Source organism: Ruditapes philippinarum, unplaced genomic scaffold (assembly GCF_026571515.1).
Source record: "Ruditapes philippinarum isolate M1 unplaced genomic scaffold, ASM2657151v2 ctg2683_1_1_1_1, whole genome shotgun sequence".
Taxonomy (NCBI): Eukaryota; Metazoa; Mollusca; class Bivalvia; order Venerida; family Veneridae; genus Ruditapes; species Ruditapes philippinarum.
In genome coordinates, this window is record NW_026856403.1 from 296,426 (window position 1) to 315,478 (window position 19,053).

General features: G+C 32.2%; 2 protein-coding genes across 4 annotated transcripts; both read right to left on the reverse strand.

The window, feature by feature from the left end:
- Positions 1-4,179: 4,179 nt before the first annotated feature.
- LOC132746410 (ATP-dependent RNA helicase me31b-like) lies at positions 4,180-19,048 on the reverse strand. Of its 3 annotated transcripts, none has more exons than XM_060735534.1 (11): positions 18,908-19,048; positions 14,732-15,082; positions 14,354-14,414; positions 13,268-13,502; positions 12,438-12,581; positions 12,089-12,183; positions 11,731-11,853; positions 11,196-11,324; positions 10,590-10,770; positions 9,808-9,961; positions 4,180-9,394 (listed from the first exon to the last, which is right to left on the reverse strand). In XM_060735534.1, the coding sequence occupies exons 2-11, from the start codon at positions 14,803-14,805 to the stop codon at positions 9,235-9,237; spliced, it is 1,356 nt and encodes a 451-aa protein (XP_060591517.1). In that variant the 5' UTR covers positions 14,806-15,082; positions 18,908-19,048; the 3' UTR covers positions 4,180-9,234. The 3 variants fall into 3 exon arrangements, with proteins under 3 accessions (XP_060591517.1, XP_060591518.1, XP_060591519.1); XM_060735535.1 differs by having other exon boundaries at positions 18,912-19,044; XM_060735536.1 differs by lacking the exon at positions 18,908-19,048 and adding an exon at positions 18,780-18,803.
- LOC132746413 (uncharacterized) lies at positions 16,257-18,023 on the reverse strand. Its single transcript, XM_060735538.1, has 3 exons — positions 17,662-18,023; positions 16,828-17,109; positions 16,257-16,604 (listed from the first exon to the last, which is right to left on the reverse strand). Exons 2-3 carry the CDS (start codon positions 17,084-17,086, stop codon positions 16,540-16,542), a joined length of 324 nt encoding a protein of 107 aa, XP_060591521.1. The 5' UTR covers positions 17,087-17,109; positions 17,662-18,023; the 3' UTR covers positions 16,257-16,539.
- Positions 19,049-19,053: the final 5 nt, after the last annotated feature.

A 19,053-nucleotide genomic window follows, 5' to 3' on the forward strand; every position in this document is an offset into this window, starting at 1 on the left:
ATATTGTTTGGTCCCCGATATTTTTCATATAAACTTTGTTTAAGCTGGACTCAGTTGTAACCACACCTGTCACTATGATACTAAGTTATTAGGTCACACTTGAGTAAAGCCTTTAATACTACAGTTTCATGATATTATATTTCTGTGTTGTGAAGTGCAAATGCTACATGCCAAATATCTAAGCTCTAGCAAGAAGATGCAATTGAATCTGATCTTTGAAATATGAAATTTTTATTATTTTTTTTTACAAACAAAATAACCGTCTTCAGGGTGTCAATTTGACCCTTGAAATGACTCTTTTACCCTTAAAAATTCCTAAAGGCCTGACTTGACCCTCAGGATTTCAACTGGAGGGTCAAATTTTCATGGGGATTTGGCCTTGTAGTCGGTTGAACTTTGTCAAAATGACCCTCGGGATTTCATTGCTAGTGAACACCCTGGGTCTTTGAATGCTATTCACAATAATATGTAACTCTAATGTGTGGTTTGCTTTTAGAAATAGGAAATGGTCTGGCATTGCCCCCGCGCCTTTACTGTATGTTGAAATTTCACTCCAGACAAGGTTTCTCTGACCTTGAACTTTAGATGATGGTGAACATTTGTAGCAAGTGATACCAAGGTCCACAAAGAAAAAAAGATGTAGCTAGCACTGACTGTAAAATAATTATGTAGCATCACCTTCTGGTGCTCTATAAAAGTTATGCCAATGTGTTCAAAATTGATCTAGCCTTTTCAGTAAATTGTGACAGAAGACCTATTTAATCTCACATGAAACTACATGGCTTGATGCTTTGGTATTTAGCATACACCATTGCTTTGTTGACCATGACAATTTATAAATATCATGCTCTCGAGATAAAAAATGATCCCAGAATACATCATTTCTCCTGCATAAACTTAAACAGAAGACCATAATTTTTAAATCTTCTAGTCTGTATAAGTCGAACATGATAACGTTTACATTAATCGGTTGTACCAAGATGATATAATGGGTTGTTCAAGTTCTTCAATTATTACATTTTGCATTTTTATTACAATATAGAAGAATAAAAGTGGATGAAGACAGGTAAATCCGAGTAGCATAGTTGTTAGAGTTCAGATTATGAAGATCTTGGCTTATAAACATGGACTTCGAGTTCGAATCTCTAATTGTGCACATTTTTCGAGTATGGTTTTTACTTGCAGAATATTTTTTAAAGTGTCCCAGGTAACTTTTAAATTTTTCTTTTATAATGTTTTGCACAATTTAAAGTTAAACTTATAACCTTTGAGCAAATTGAATGTATTTGATTTTAATTCTGTTTGAAACAGAACTTATCACGCCTTCTGACCATTATGTGTTCAATCAAAACAAAAGGGCTATGGATTATCTGACTATAAAGACTCCAAATGACGAGGAACAGTTAATAATATTTATACTTTTCAATGAAAAGCCAGTATAAGGTAAAAACCTATGTCAGCTGATATTAAAGTTCAAATGTGCATCTCTATAGAAACTGGTTGCTGTAGAAAATCAGTTGTTTGTATGCTATGGGAAGTCAGTCACTGCTGTGGAACTTGATGGTTGTAAAAGGAAAGTCAGCAGTTGCTATAAAAGGCACTTGTTGCCTAGGAAAGTCAGTGGTTGATATGAAAATCACTGGTTGCTATGGAAAGTCTATGGTTGCTATGGAAGTTGGAGGTTGTAAAGGAAATTCAATAGTTACACTGGTTTTTTTTTTAATAATCTCATTTTCAAAGTCTGTTTTTAGCTCCTGCGCATATATCCATCAGACTGGAATCATAAATATAAATTTGGTAGAGGACCACCTAAGTATCATTCCTGTAAAGTTTGGTTAAAATCCACCAAGTGGCTAGAGATGTTGTTTAAAGAAATTGTGGACAACAACACGTCATTGACATCACAAAATGAGATGTTGGGCATCTATGTCAGACATCACAAAATGAGAATTTGGGCATATATGTCCTATGGACACATTTTATGTTTTAAAAGCAGCTCCCCCCACTCCCGCCATAATTTTGAGGCTTTGTACCAAATAACAAAACCAAAGCTTTCTAGAATTTTTTCATTCCCTAAAGTTTCACTTAATACCAAAGATGTGGTCATAGTAGTTTTAGGCAAGATTTCGCTTTTGATTGCCATGTCAACCAAAATTCTACAGGGTTTATGCAACAAGTTGGCAGTTCTTTGTACTTGGCACTTGCATGTACCCATTTGTTTTGTTGGATTTTAGGTCACATCAACAGTCATATGGCCACTTTCCACGTTTCTTGAGGGACTAAAACCTTGGGTGCCTCTTTGTGCATTATTTTAGGTACAAGACAGCACTGAGTAGAACCACCAACCTTTAGTAAGCTAGCTTCCACACATGAAGGTATCCAAAGTCTCTGATTGGATTAAAACCCACACTTGTGAAAAGAAAGTGATATTAGTAATGGCAGCTTATCCATTCAGCCATGGAAGTACCTTTAGTAAAAGGTCAGCTAAACAGCGACTTGAAAAGTGCTGATTTTCATGAAAGAAAAACTTAATTTGCAATTCATGCATTCACTATAGCCACTTTATCATACAGTTCTAAGACATTCTCCTGAGGTCAAATACCGCAGTTAAAGCAGGTACACTTTATGGTTCGACACTTTCTGGTTTGAAAACTGAAAAGTAGGACAATATTTCTTGCAAACTATCTTTCAAAATGTAGACTTTGTTTTGTACCATTGTACAAACAGGTGCTTATAATTCTCTGCTTGTGACGAGGAAAAAACAAGGAAAACTATTATTTTATTGCAATTTATTTATTTTTGATAATTTTTCAAAGTACACTGGGCATTTATATGTAGAAAAAAACATTTAATGTTCATTAAGCCTTAAAGTCATGTTCATAATTCAATAAAGCTTTTACAAAATTTCAAATTAAAAGCCATTCTTTTCTGGCAGGTTAAGAATCCTAATTCATAGGAACAAAAAGTAAATCCTAATTTACTGCATTTGTATTACTTTTGTATTACTATAACTTAGAGCTGTAGAAATTACAAACCAAAATTCATTTTTATTTATTTCAAATGTAGGTAAAAAAATTGTTTTATGAAAGTTGGCAAGGCAACTGAAATCAATGTGATACAATTTTGAAAGAAAAGCCTGGACATTCTTGCCAAATATAATTTGTTAAATCAACCTTTTGTCTAATGAATTTAAAAATTTGCTTTGAACATAATTATAGGCAACAACTTTAAACTTGTAATATATTAATATTGATGCAAATAACAAATTTAAACATCAATTTTTTGTTGGTATAAAGAATTCTGTAAAATGCCCAAGTGTAGGAAACTAAATTTTGGCAGAGCATCTTGAAATATATAGTTAAAAATTACATTTTCACTTATTTTCCATATATTTGATTTACTGCCTTTTAGATATAAAATCATAAATGTGAAAATGTATAAAAGCCCCCCCTGATTAAGCCCGACCCTCTAGAGACAACATCTTGTGTGTATTCTGAGACACTTTGGTCCTGTCCAATTTTACAAGTCATCACTTCTCTTTTGCATATTCTTGGAAAAACCTTCCCACTTATTTTTTTTTCACAAACCCTACTTCTTGAATTTCTCGCTGCACACAAATTTTATTTATAAGTTCAGTTTTCTTTTGTTTTACTATAACCATTGCATAAACTGGTTTCTGTATGTCACTTGACCATGATCTACACAGTTCACTATTCACAGTTATTACACATTTTGAAAATTTCCCTAAAAAATGGTTTTGTCCAGATTGATAATATGGTAAAGTCCATTACAGATATTCGGTGTGGAAAGGGTTAAAAATCACCAGTAACTCACAAAAAGCTTTTTAAGTGATCTGCAATTGTGTTAAATATATATGACCAGAAAAAGTGTAGGTGTAATTTTTCTTTAAATAAATTTTGAGAAACAACTTGCATGCAAGGCTACAGTTTAGTTTATATATTGCTTTCAAGGGTTGTGGAAGGTTCACCAAACACTCGTGTCTGAAATAACACCTGCTGTGCAGCGAAAGTCAAATGGACATACAATCAATGTGTAATAAAGACCTCCCCCTTACAGGATTACTAATGATTCAGTGTACACACAACCCAGTTTATCTCCAATTATAATGTGGCCCCATTCTTTAACATTATAAACTAATTACAAGTTTTTTTTTAACACACAGTTCAATATCAAATTTTCCACATGAATACACTTCCAGTCAAGAAAATGCTGTAAAATCATTGATTTACAGATTTATACAACACTTCCCTTAATACACCAACCAAAACCTCTTTCCTGAAACATGTTAAAATATAGAATATAAATAGAACTGTTAATACTCATTTTGTATTCTGTAAAACTTGCTTGTAAATAGTTATAATGATGCATTTTCACAGTTCCTACAACATAATTTTTCAGGGACCAAATAACCCTACTTCTTTTAAATCGCTATCCTTTAAAAAAAAAAATTGATAAAAAACCCTCGTATTATTCTGAAAAATTCTATGTTGCAGGAACACAGACTGTATGGCATGGTACAACAATCAACTTCAACTGGATACAACTTTTTAAGTTTTGCCATTTAGTAAAAAACAATCTCAATAACATTTCTGTAATCCAATGTTGAAATAAGAAAGTTGCCAAGCTTAACAATCCTTACACAGATAGATAACAATCAGATGGTTATTCAAGTGACCTTGGCCTCGACAATGTGAGGTTGCCGAAACTAAAATAAACATCCAATATATTTTATCTATCTTTAAAATAACAATTTTTTTGTAAAGTTTTTCTCAATTTCTTTAAGATACATGGTGCAAAAAATGCATGAAATTGCACCATATACCTCTTTCAAGTCTTGACAAATCTACTCTTTTAAAATAAAACAAATTCCTCACAATCTATTAACCAACCTAAGGCACAAAACCACATGTATAGGCCGGTTCTACCTAGATTTTGTCCCAATTACTTCACTTTGTTTGATCTCTCCACAACTTCTGTAAAATCAAGTTTTGTATAAAACACAGAATTGTATACAAAAAATCATTCAAGTCATTCAATACTGCAATTCTATCAAGTTTTATGACTATATGAAAAATATGCACAGAAATCCATAGAATTCTAAATGTATTGTTTTAGACACTTGCTAGCTTCACGAGAAACCTATGGCTTTCTACACAAGTAATGAATGTATATATGTGATGACTCGAGTCTTCCTGGATATGCCATTCTTTCTACTTCTTGTCAGATATCACTGATGTTTGTCCAAGGAGCTGACACAAGACAAGAAGTCAGCTTTTTTTGTTAATACCATCATTTCAGCACAAAATGAGATCAGTTGAAAAGTGACACTTATTTGTTTTTTTTTCGTTATCTATTCTTCTGTCTTTCCCTTTTTCCTAAAAACACGGTTTTATTCATATGAAAAAAATGCACTTCTGACACTTGTCTTAAATCTTTCACATTTAATATCTCTTGCTGTTCTCATCATACCACCAGCAACAAATGACCGGTGGCAATTTTTCGTAACTCTTTGATTTCAAAATCACTGTAACTACATAAATGGAAAGGCATATGCCCTAATTACATTGACATAAAAGGGTAGCATTTTTCAACTGTCAATCTCAGTATACTATCCCTATGCAAGTTGTTTTACACAACCATATTGCCACAGCTTATATAAACATGTGACTACAAGTTTGGTTCTGATGATTTCGAGACATTGTTCCTAGATTTTTCACCACTTGTAATTCATATAACCAGTCAGTATCTGGTACACCAGGTATTGTAAAAAAAAGAGCTCTACATTTCTATAAATACACATTGTAAGATTAGTCTCATTCTTAGATATCCTAATAAATATGTCTCTTCACTTTTCCCTCTTGTAATCATAAAATCAAGTCTCAAATTCCATTTACGCTGGCATTATGATAATATTCACTTTCTAAATAAACTACAATACATCTAAGAGGAGCTGTCAATATAATAATACAACTGTTTATTTTCTTCTTCATAAAACAAGTCTTAATTTTGTTTTGCTCTAGAAAATCCCTGGTTTTATATAAAAAGTTTCGACTTGCTGAACACAAAAATGGCAACTAGACACTTCCCTTTTATTCACATAAGTTCCAGCATATTTTAAAAATACACCAGTTCTTGAAAATGTATGAAGTTTTTGCCATGGTGCCACAAAACTGTACTGAAACACTGAATTCCTTCAAAACAAAAATTAAACTCTATTTCTTAGAGTGCACCATGTGTTAACAGGTCAAACTAATCATTGTTCTCTACAAATGATTAAACATCTTTCTATACAAAAATAGAATAATTTACATTATTTACATCTATGAAGTTCTCAAGTTCTATCAAAGGAAAAGCAGAAGAAATTTTAGCTTACTTATCTAAAACCACCGAATGCCCTTAACAATTTTCATACAAACAACTTAAAAAACATCATGCTCATAATTCTTAGAATGTACTTGAAAATATACTATGCTCAAATTTGATATATGAAGACACTGATTATTGCTACAAAGTCTTTTTGTAAATATAAAATAATACCTTTTAACTTCACACTAAGTAGATATGTTGTGATTTAAATCCTACACACTGTAAGTGGACATACCGTCATTAAAAAAACTGGCAGTTTTTTTGTGTTTTTTTTAGAAAGGACCAGCTTTTTTTTACCCGTAACAAGGAACGCAGATTCTCATACATAGTTTGTACGTTCTTTGATTTAAATAAGACATATTCAGGAAGAATTTTTATAGATTTCACTAAATTTCGCAATAAAAATATTTTACTCAAAGATGAGCATAGTATATCTTTAACATAATTCAAACTCCTAATAAACGTAACTTCAACAGACCTACAAAAAGTTAGCTAGGTAAAATACAGAATATATTGCAAGTTTTTTTTTACAAAATCAGGCCCATAACAAATTATCACAATTTATTCTTTCTAGTTTTCCTTTGAGTAAAAGATGAAAAAATCATGAAAATAATATATGAAACCAATTACTGTAGCACTTGCAAACAATCACAAACTTAAGTTTCTTAAAAATAAGAGGGAGAACTTTATTGCTATATAACTTCAAATAGATTTTCATTGGTTAAAATCCCCAGGTTTCAGAAACATTGCATTTTACCTGCCAGCTTAAGTGACAAACTTGACTACCTTAATTTGTGTGGGGCTAAATTAATCAACTTGATATTGTATAACAATAAAAGTATCTGCCCTTCATATAACCAATATTGCTGCAAACAAAACAGAACTTCTTCCCGACAACAAAATCACTGAACCACAGTCAATAACTACAGAATTCTAACAACAATAAACATTTTCCTCAATTAAAATACAGTGACTGATAAGTTCAGTAAGATAAATTTTATGGTTCAAATATCAAAGCAACTGAAATGAGCTTTAATGCCCTCATTTTTAATTGGAGAAAAAAAGTCTGTCTTGTCAAGTTTGTAATTGTTTGCTAAAGGAGTTTTTGAGAAAAATTGAGAACTTTATCTTTGTTACACATTCCTTGTTGTCAAAGAGTAAGATTTTTAGTAATTATATCATTTTACATATATATGATGATTTTATCAAAAAAGTTTTCTCTTTTTTTCCCTTAACACTTACTGAAGAATTACCAAAAAAACCTACATAAAAATTTTGCAACAATAAAAAAGAACAATGTCATCAATCAAAGTTTGTTTTTGTGTTTACTCCTTATTGTTCAACTTGGTAAATCTGCGTAATCAAAATATGAGGTTGCAAGGGTTTTGTATGTAAGACATTTAATATTGACTGTGTTCAGATAGTGAGTGGACAGTTACAGTGGGGGGTATCAAATTATCTCAAATACAAAATAAGGCTGGTGAAATAAAAATCAAGACATTAAGTCTGATTGAAATACAAAAAAGATGAGAGAATTGTGGTGAAATAATGATTTTATATTGCTGCCTTTATCTAAGGTCTGTGAAGTCTACATGAATGAAAACCAGTTCAGTTTCTTTTTTTATCTGTCAAATTAAACGGTCAAACAGTTCAGCCTTTTCTAGATATGGCAGCAAGACAATGTTTATTTTATAACAAATCTAACATTATTTCTTCAACACATTTTTGGTGTTTTTGTTGTTTTACATAGCAAATAAGCCTCCCACCATTATTACATTAGGTAACATTTTTCTTAAGGTACACAATACTTCAATGTATATAAACTGTTTAACTGTCCATATATTAAATTTGATAAAGCTTTTAAAATAGTTCAACACCACAAAATTAATAATTTTGTGTTTCCAAATGAAAGTCTAACTGAACATTGTCATTACCACTTAATCAAATAAAACGCTTTTCATAGAACTGAACTGGCATTCATTTATATAAACAGTAGTCAGAAGTTTCTAAAAACAGTGAACTAATTAAAGTTCACCTGTATATAACAAGTGTTGCATATCATCACATGTACTCAATTTTTATCTTATAAATAGTAAAGAAAGTCTGTTGATGAAGCATATAGGCCACAGGATAACATTAAAATACCATTATTATATCAGTGAAAAAGCTTATCTTCTCCCACCCTGGTAATCTACAAATTATTACAATCAAAAAGCACAAGTATTTTCATTTAAAATATCACATCAAGTCAAAAACACAGGCTTATTATCATTCAATATTGGTATTTTTCTTTATAAATAACCCAAAGTTAAATTTATCATCTCTTTAAATACACTAGTATCAACTATGCCCTATATGCAACATAAGCAGACTTCCATTTTGATCTTTCGCTATTATTACTTTTTTCTTCCTCGAATTTCGAAATAATTGCTTCTTAGCTGCAAAATAATTTGTTTCACATTAAATGCTATAACCTTACATAAATATTAACTTTGTTTACCTTAATTACAAAATTTTGGCAATCAAATTTCTATACATATTAATTTTGAGCTTTACTTAAAACATCATGCTTGGGTGCTTTTCCTTTTTACCTAACTACATGTAGTTCCAAATTTTCTTCAAAAGGAGACAATGCCCATGAATTTTTTTTTTCAAACTTGAATTGGGCTGAAAACCTTTCTTCGAAACTATTTGCACCCAGAAAAATTTCAACCCTTTGCTGTATGTACACTATTTTCACTTCAAACACATTCACTAAGAATTCCATAATCTAGCACTTTAACACAGATGGAAGTTGTAAATGATGTCGGGACTCCAAAGTGAAAAACATTCTAGTGTTGATGATTCCTATCCCTTTGGTGCACCATTAGCTGTTTTCTGTGGGTGATCATCGTCGTCCATGTCTGGTTCGGTATGAAATTCAGCAACATAGAGAGCTTTGTCAATGTTTTTAGGGATTGGTTTAATCTCAGTGCCCAGTTCACTCTCAATCTTGTGTAATGAAAATCTAAAATATAACAGATAAAACATGTGTATATCAATTCTCAATGTTGAATGTCGATTAATAAACTAAATTAAAACTAAATAAATTAATTAATTATAATTTGTTTATCATTTTACAGAATAAGGTTTATCAAATTAAAGTGAAATATTAAGATGACAACTTCATCAAAATTGTTCTTATTTGACAACACCTTTAATTTCTTGTAGCAACTCCTCAGACCATTTTCATTTACAACACAAAAACAACAAAACAAAAAGCTTCAAACATCTTCACATCAGTCAAAAACCTTGGAAAGAAAACTTTATACCAAACAAATCTGTGGACATACTGGTTGACAAAATCTGTTTGGTAGAAATCATAACCTGTTTATCTTGAAACTTCTGAAAACAAAATGATGTATTGAGAAAGTAATATACCTGTCATCATATGTAATAAGGTTGATAGCAATACCAAGATGACCATATCTGCCTGATCTACCAATTCTATGGAGATATGTCTCTGCGTGTTTCGGGAAGTCAAAGTTGATCACAACATTTACTGCTTGGATGTCAATACCTCTTGTGAACAAATCTAAACAGATAAAACAAACATGAAGATAAGAACACAATAGTGAAAACCATTTACAATACCAGTAGAACAATATTTAACATGGAAAATAACTTGAAGTCGTGAGAAAAATTTAGATTTAAATTACTAGCCCACAGCAATTTTTTTTCTTTTTCTGCAGCTTAATTTTATTTGCTAATGCAACATCTGCAATTTAAATCAATGCTTGTCCGATTGGACACTTTCTATTTCTTTTCACATGGCTAAGAAATAGCTTGATTTAACAAGAAATGGGTGCATTTTACTGATTTCTAAAAATTTCATAGCTCTTGAACTGAAAGACTACATTATAGAAATACAGTATATTACTTTGTATTTTGTTATTTTTCTAGCTCAGAGATTCACATGCTTGATGGTGCAATTGGAAAGTATATTTGCCTGCCAGAAAAATACTGACAAAGAATTTACCCACCAGCATCTTGCATTGTACTGCCTATAAAGATGTTATGCTATCCATCAAATATTTTATAACATATTTTTTAACATTAACAGAAATAACAACATGGGAGTTTTTCAACTATCAAAAATATGTAAAAACAAGGAGAAAATTCCCAATGTCTGTTTTTCTTCCTTTTACTCAAGAGTAACTTACCAGAGCACACAAGATTTCTGCACAGTCCCTGTCTGAAGTCATGGAACACACGATTTCTATGTTGTTGGTTCATTCTAGCATGGATATAGAAACATGAATACCCTAACTCTGTAATCTTTTTGGCAAGAAGCTCAACACGTTGTGTAGAGTTGCAGAATATAATGGACTGGTTAATTTGCAACTGAAAAACAACAACAGAGCAATGTTTAAAATGTGATCATAAAACTCAGATTGCCATAATCTATTAATAAATATCATTTATGAATGTATAATGAAGCTTCTTATTTTAACATTTCATGGCAAAGTATATCTAAACAGGAATCAGACAAGCCAAAAAATATCCAAACAGTCTATTGAAGGCATGAAGGCAATTAGCCTTAAAACTAAACACTATATTCATATAACAATGTACAGTATGATACTGAATAAATATAAATAAGAAATAGTTGTAAACCTCAAGCATTTTATTCCATATAACACATGACTGACAAACCTGATGTTATACATCTTATTCATACAGCCAATGTCGAACAAAACCATAAAATTTATAATTTTGTGTCCTCAACTATATTGACTGGCTTTGCTCGACATACAAAGTACACATACCTTAGAGAAAAGGGTATTTAAACAGTGAACTTTCTGTTTCTCCTGCACAAAGGCATAGTACTGTGTAACACCTTTTAATGTCAACTCATCCATCAGGTTAATCTCATATGGACTGTGAAGGTATTTTCTCTGTAAAATCAAAGCACAAAGTTAATAAAGTATATTCAGGTTGCATTTTACATTAACTGAGACAAGTTTCAGGAAAATTATGAGAAAATCCTAGCTGTTTACTTGATTACACATAGCTTCCTCATTGTCAAATAACAAATGTTAATTCATGTGACCAGCAAAACTCGAGATACTGGGTTCACCATTGACTCTTACTTGGAAATGGTAAATCCAAATTAAAAGATTTTCTTATCTAACACATTCCGCTGAACTTTTTTTTTTTTTAATATCAAACAATCAATATGTTCACTTTTCTGTACCAGCTTCCTGGTTTTATTTGAAATAATGACTTACAAAAAATTATAAGTATACATAAATGGTTTTACAAATTGAACCAATATAAAAATGTAAAATCTAGTATACAAACCATGAACTGTTCAACAGAGAGAGGAAATGTAGCAGAGTATAACAAGATCTGTCTGTCATTTGGAAGATGGCTAATGATACTATCTAACATGCCTTTAAAATCCTGAGATAACAATTTATCAGCCTGTAATACAAAGACAAACATTTATTACACGGTTTGTTTAAAATACACACAATATGTTCTCACATTCTGTATATAAATTATCTTGGTTACAATTAAACACCTTAAAATAATTTTAAATATTTTTTTTTCATTTTCCTTTCATTTCTTTTTTAACACAGCCTGCAAGAAGTAGAAAGGTGTATTAATTAAATGATCATCTAAGCTATTTCAGTTTAGTTAAGTTACTGGAACTCACCTCATCTAAAATAAGAATGCCACATTTACCAATCTTGACCAGGTTTTTATTCATTAAATCAAGGATTCTGCCTGGAGTAGCTACTATAACATGTACTGAAAAAAAGTTTGAAATAAATAAAACTAAAAAATAGGAATTTTCCAAAAAGCATCTTTTCAAGTTGGATCTTTTTAACTGAGTACATGTATGTCAAACGTGTTTGGGCCTGTAATTGTTGCCTCGTTAATGTCCTGTTTAATTGTAGCAAAATTGCTTAACTACTGCATGACCAATAAATTAATTGCGTACTTAGTTAAAACAGACATTTCAACATTTCAAAATTGTTGTTAAATGTATAAAGCTGACTTACCAGGCTCATACAATCTCATAATGTCATCTTTAAGGTTTGTTCCACCAGTGGTCACCATAACTTTGGCCCCGATATGTTTGGAAAGTTCAATCAGAATCTGACTAGTTTGTAATGCCAACTCTCTGGTAGGGACAACACATAAAGCTGAAAATAGTATACATTATCAATTTATGTTTTTTTTTTTTTGGGTTTTACCTCACATCGACACAGTATAGGTCATATCGCGACGTTCCAGCTTTACTGGTGGAGGAAGGCCTCAGGTGCCCTTCCGTGCATTATTTCAGGCACGAACGGGCACCTGAGTAGAACCACCGACGTTCCGTAAGCTAGCTGGATAGCTTCCTCACATGAAAGAATCCAAAGTCCCTGTCGGGATTCGAACCCACAGCGGTGAGGGGCAAGTGGTTTGAAGTCAACGACCTTAACCAATCGCCATGGACGCCCCATCAATTTATGTATTCAACCTTAAATATCCCAATCTAAATATAGAAAGTATGATCCCTCCCTTACTGTGTTGAAGAAAATTATTATTATAATGAGCTTTAACTGTCACATTGGCTAATTTCAAGATGGCATTTGATTAATCAAGTCATTAGGAACGATTGTAAGAATACCAAAGAAATGTTAAAAAAGTATTTTTTTTGCGTGTCCTGTAAAATTTTCAACAGAGTTGCTAAACAGTCTTATGTTTATCCCTCCATATGTAAGTAAGTTAAAATAACCAGAAGCATCTATCTTCAATTGTTGTAGACAATATTCCTGCAGAAGATTTGAAAAAAAGAATTTGACTTTACTGATAACTTTAATCTAGACCTTTTGAATTATAGTACCTTGCACTTCGTCTTTAGTATTATCTACCCGCTCCAAAATCGGTATTGCATAGGCCCCAGTCTTTCCTGTTCCATTCTTGGCTCTAGCAAGAATATCCCTGCCTGTCAGAGCAATTGGTATACTAGCCTCTTGTATAGGGGAGGGAGACTCCCATCCTTTCTCGAAAATTCCCATCAATAAGTCACGTTTCAGGCAAAAGTCCTCAAATTCATTTCCTTTTGTATTAGTTACATCCTGTAATGTAAAGGGAACATTTAAGTATCCTGGCAATCTTACTTCTTCTTTTAAAATCCTATCATTAAATATTCATTTTTTTAACAGTAGACTTAAATCATCTAACTACCTTATGTAGTATACACTTTTAAAAATAATTATTTGCCTTGTACTATTGCTAAAAATGTGGAATCGCAGGCAATATTTCCTAAGACTAAGAGTACTATTAAAATTAAGATATAAGCACAGAATCTAGAACTCTTCTAATTAAACAGTACTTGCATCAATGAAGTAAACAAATTAATAAAATAAAATTAACATAAATAATTTATTTTAGCTATGCATTCATAAGTTAACGAATTGCCATTAACAACTTTATTTTTAAGAATCATTTCGACTTGTAGAGCTGTCATTGATCAAGTGCAAAGCATACTGACCATATTTGGGTATCAGATTTCTAACAATTATAGACATTACTGAAATTATTTAAAGGGGTATGAATGTGAATTATAGACAATTATTACTTGAAACAAGTAAACTGGAAATAATAGACTCAATTATTTAATGGGCAAGATTGTATTGCCACTTTACCTGCCGGCTATATTCACAACGGCCTGTTTGTTCTCGAAATCATGAAAATTACCTACTCGATATTGGTTTTGCAGGTTAAAATTAGAAACAGCATCACTTTCAAAATTTGAAAAATCACAAGAAGGTGATAACCTATTGCTGATCGTCAGATCCTAATGTGTAGCGTTATATAGGAGCTGATTTTAATCAGACTGTATGTACATGACAGTACATCTACATGTTTATTCCATATTTTTCCTTTCAATGACAGCTCTACTTTTAATATTATGATTTAAACATACTGTAGTTTTAACTCTTGTGTCCTTTGGTGGGACTTTTAACTTTGTCTTCCAACCTTGATCACTGAAAATATAGATAAAACCAAATAAAGAAAACATAAAATCCCCATTAAATATTAAAATAAGGGTGTAAATTTTATATATTTATGTGTTGGTGCAAGACAACCTTTATTTATAAGAAAAAAATACTACTGAAAGCATTGCAATACATTTATATGATATTAAAGTCAAAACTGGAGACATAACTTACTTTAAGGGTTGATCCAATTTCAATAAATACAAAAAACAAATTTATACATCAAAACAACAATGTTACATTAATTTTTTCTAACAAACCTTCTGAGTATGAATATAGCTCATACATCTACAAAAGAATCTTACTTATTTTCTCCCTTGAGATCATTCATTCCTGGACTAGAATGGTTCGCAGCATTATCCATCTTTACAGATGCCATGGTATCTGCTTACTCTGCTAGTAGCAGCACAGCTGCACACCTAAAACACCTTCACTTAACTGCAATCAAATGCTCTTCAACCACTTACAACTCTGTAACTCCAATGTGATACAAGTTGTGAAAAAAGTATTATAATCAAGCACTGTCAAATCACTGTCTGAACACAGTCAATATGGGATTTAAACTATACTTGTTTGATGGATATGTCAAAGTTAGGCATCAGTTACCAACTTCAACAATCAGTATTTTTCTTGAAGAATAAAATTCCGAGGGATGTCTGAAATAGATAAAGTCAATTTTACAATTTTCAACAAAACATTTAATTATTCTTATGAAAATTTGAAATTCCAAACACAAAATCTTCAAAGCTACCCCAGTCTGCTCAGCATGAAAAACTATGCATGATCATTGCCATTCAGGCTTTTATATCATTGAGTGGTTGGATCAACATTTTGCGTAGACCAATGCCCTGCCCTGCCCTGATTTAAAGAAAGTCTTACTAAATAAAAGCACAACACTGACAAAAACCATTTAATTTTTAGTTCCTTTCATGACAACTTTTAGGTTCACTAAACTTCCGGAATGATCATGTGATTACTGCAGCAGACGAATGGGGGTAAAGTCAGGTGATAAAACAGCAATTTGGCTGTTAAACAGTCATCTATAGGCAACTTTAGTGTATTAAACATTTTTAAAGGAAATGTTATAAAATTTTGTTTTTGTATTTGGTTATATCTTTTACAAATTTTACAAACACTATCTACACAAAGTCCAAATAGATGGCCTACCATGTGCCAAACATTGATAAAATACAAATGCAGACCTTAACGAAACTCATAAATTTACATACAAGTTCTATTCATATTAATATCAATGGCATTCATTTCACAGGTTACATTTATAGGCAAGCACAAACACTGCAGAGTACTATAAAATCTTTACAGAAATCATTACCAGACTGAAACTCGTAACTTTCATCAGATACATCAGGCCTCGACAAACCCACTCGCCATAGCATTTGCAAGTAAAAGTTCTGGTAGGGCGAGTTAAAAATTGATCGCCCTGACAGGGGGAGTAAGATTCTTCAGACCCAATGATGTTTCTCTAAATATTCCATAAAAATGAATTTATTCGGTAAAATATCAAACAGCAGACGCCATTTCAATCGTTATACTTGTCAACCGAAAACCGGAACTGACCATATGACTAAGTATAAATACGTATGATGGATTCCGTTGCAGCATTTGACAATTGTTTTAAACATAGGCATTTGGTATTCAGGGAATTCCCCAGGATTTTTTTTAAGCGCTACATTTTTTTAATAAGACGGGGGTGGGTGCGGGAGGTGGTCTTGACCCCCATACCGCGTGTCGAAAATTTTTGCCATTTAAGGTGTGAAGATACTGCTGTGGGCTGTTTTAAAACAAATAATGAAAGCTTTTCACTTGATAAACATTTTCTTAATTTTTATTATTTACTTTTTCAATTTCCAACAATTCAAATAAATAAACAATTATATATAAACACAAGTTCACAACATGTGATCAACATTTATATGTATGTGTGTGTCCCATTTAAATGAGTATATTTCAGTTGTTTTTTCTTCATTAACATCATTAAAAGTGGGCCTGTCTTCTAGGTTTGTTGTCATTCCATACCTTGACTGCCTTCTCAAAGTTGAAAGATTCTAATGGGGGTCCTTAAAGGGATACGGCAAGAAGATAGTTTAGAACTTTAAGAGAGACAATTCCTGTTTTCAGTCTTAACTCTCTTCAGGCAGCTGAATCCTTGCTCAAAATCTGAAATTAATACATAAAAGTAATCATTTATGTTAACCTCATGTCTTTTATTTATATTGTTTGTTTGATTTGAAAATTTAAAACTTCCAGCCTGTTTAAACTTAACTAAGTAAAAAAAATTATATTTGAAATGTTGAAAAACTTCTAGCAAAGTGTTACACATCTGCAACTGTCATTGGAATTTCATTAATGTTCAAGAATGAATGAATTTAATAATGCTTACCTGCAGTAGAGGTTGGGAGGAGGATACCTACAGCAGCAATTCTGTAAAGAGCTGGATGACTGGTAGAAAGGTTGCCAGTAATCCAGGTCATGGTCTGGTCGGCTGACTGATCAGTCCCCTCTAGACTGGCGCGTACCTGGTGCCAGTGGCTGCGGCACTGCTCCATATCTACACCAAAGTGCCTGGCCAGCTCCTGTATGTCCTGACAAACCAATGCTAAGGGGTAGGACAGTAGATTGCACTTCACAAAGCTGTCCATGAACAGGCTCGATTAAAGAGGGCCTGCAAAGTTAATATTTTTTTCATTTTGGGGATTCACTGAACAGAAACAGATTACAAGACATTTTTAATTAAAAAAAGAAAATGACCAATTGGCTGTCACTAAGTGGGATTGTTGATGTAAAGTTTTTGTTGTTGTTTTCACTCATTTGCAAGTTGATAATGAACAGTCGTAAATGTTTTCAATGTTAAAGTAGCCATCAACCAAATTTATTTCTGAATATCTATGCAGTTTAATCAAAGATTAAAAAAAGAAAAAAAAAGCGAAATGATCCTGAGACAGTTTCAACGACATTGCTCACAAAAAAAAAACTCTTAAAATTGATAGTGAACTTGGCTTCCCTTATTCATGTTAGACATATTATTTTTTGAAATCTTAATACTATTACTACAGCACTGCTTAGACGTAACGATCATAAGAAAGTGATAGATGAAATTGAACATTACACTTATATCAAGACAATTAACCCATTCATCCCAAAATATCAAACTGTTATATCGCATGTCAATTAATGCCAATTATATTATCAAAGCAATAAAAGTTATTACACCTACCTGAAACATGTAAATATCACACATGCCGCGGTTAAATTGCACCCATCTCAATACACGGTAATTGACAACACCTGAAAGTGCACCAACAGTCGTCTGCAGACATCGATGACAGGTGTCTGTGACGTCACACAGTCTAAAGGCAATCAGTGTATCGGGTTGTGTATACGCCTCGGGTATTATCTACACAGGACATGTATATTGGCTTGTTTATTTGGCTAATTGGGGTTAACTTATAGACACAAAAGAAAGGGATATCGGTCATTTTTAAAGCGCTATGATAATTTTAAGCGCATCGGGATTTCTTGTTCTGAAATTTTAGCGCATCGGTGCCGATGCGCTAAAAGCGCCTGGGGAATTCCCTGGTATTGTTTTATACTTAGCCATGCGGTCAATATTTTATTGGAATGGAATAAGTATTCAGGCTATGTTGAAGAATATTTTATAAAAGAAAAAGAATAAAAGTATTATGAAAATGATTGAATAATATGTAATTGAATAAAGCCAATTATACCAATATAGACCGGTAATTAGTAAAATGGTGTTTTTTGTCCATCAAAATGCAGAGCGAGTGCTTTTTATGAAGGGTGAGTAAATTTGGAAGGTCACTAAGGTGAGTGGCCTGAAAAAAATTTATCGGGAATGTACATTATCAATCATGATTGTTTTCTCATAACATTTGTTTCAATTTAACACCAAGCACTGCCACTGGTCAACCACTGAAAACATAATGACTGTATACAGAGCTTTTCCTTCTTTTGATGTCGAATTCTTGTAGGCCTTTATCACAATAGCCTACTCTTTTGTGTATAGCTTCCAATTAACTCCAGTGGCCATCCAAATCGGTAATTGCTGTGCCCCTAAAGCATGGATTAAATTCGACCATAAAAAGAAAAACTTGATGGGCATAGTGGGTGGGGTAATAATTCAAGACGTCGTTTTCATTTCAAAGAAGACGGAAATGAAATTAAATGATTAAATATACACTATAACGGCATAATCGACTTTACATATTAGACTATTAACAATTTATTTATGCCGTTAGCAGGTAAGGCAGCAAGTGACATCCATCAGTAAAATTAGCTTAAAAATATCCAAAATATAGTAACGAAATACAGAACTTTTTAACCAACATATAATACCACAAACTTCAAATTATTTCGAAAATACACCAATCTGCATAATTATAAATAAGACTTTGAAAATTATTCAGAGATATAACGGATGGACGCAGATATTTTTCGCTTACCAACCGTCAGCTTTGTGAAGTAGACGTCTCGAGCCGATTGGGGGCGCTTCGAAAATCAAAAACAAACAATGACTTTTCTGATTAGCGACAAAGTTCAAGCGCAATTTTGCTTCAGATCAATTTAGTTTATGTTTAAATTGATAATC

What these genes read in the sequence shown, in the direction of transcription:
- LOC132746410 (XM_060735534.1), bottom strand. Translation starts at nt 14,805, where the DNA reads ATGGCATCTGTAAAGATGGATAATGCTGCGAACCATTCTAGTCCAGGA. An exon ending in ACACAAGAGTTAAAACTACA is followed by an intron (nt 13,503 to 14,353) that starts GTATGTTTAAAT and finishes TTTACATTACAG; the next exon opens with GATGTAACTAATACAAAAGG. An exon ending in GCATTCTTATTTTAGATGAG is followed by an intron (nt 11,854 to 12,088) that starts GTGAGTTCCAGT and finishes TTTGTATTACAG; the next exon opens with GCTGATAAATTGTTATCTCA.
- LOC132746413 (XM_060735538.1), bottom strand. Translation starts at nt 17,086, where the DNA reads ATGGACAGCTTTGTGAAGTGCAATCTACTGTCCTACCCCTTAGCATTG. An exon ending in CCTCCCAACCTCTACTGCAG is followed by an intron (nt 16,605 to 16,827) that starts GTAAGCATTATT and finishes TATTAATTTCAG; the next exon opens with ATTTTGAGCAAGGATTCAGC.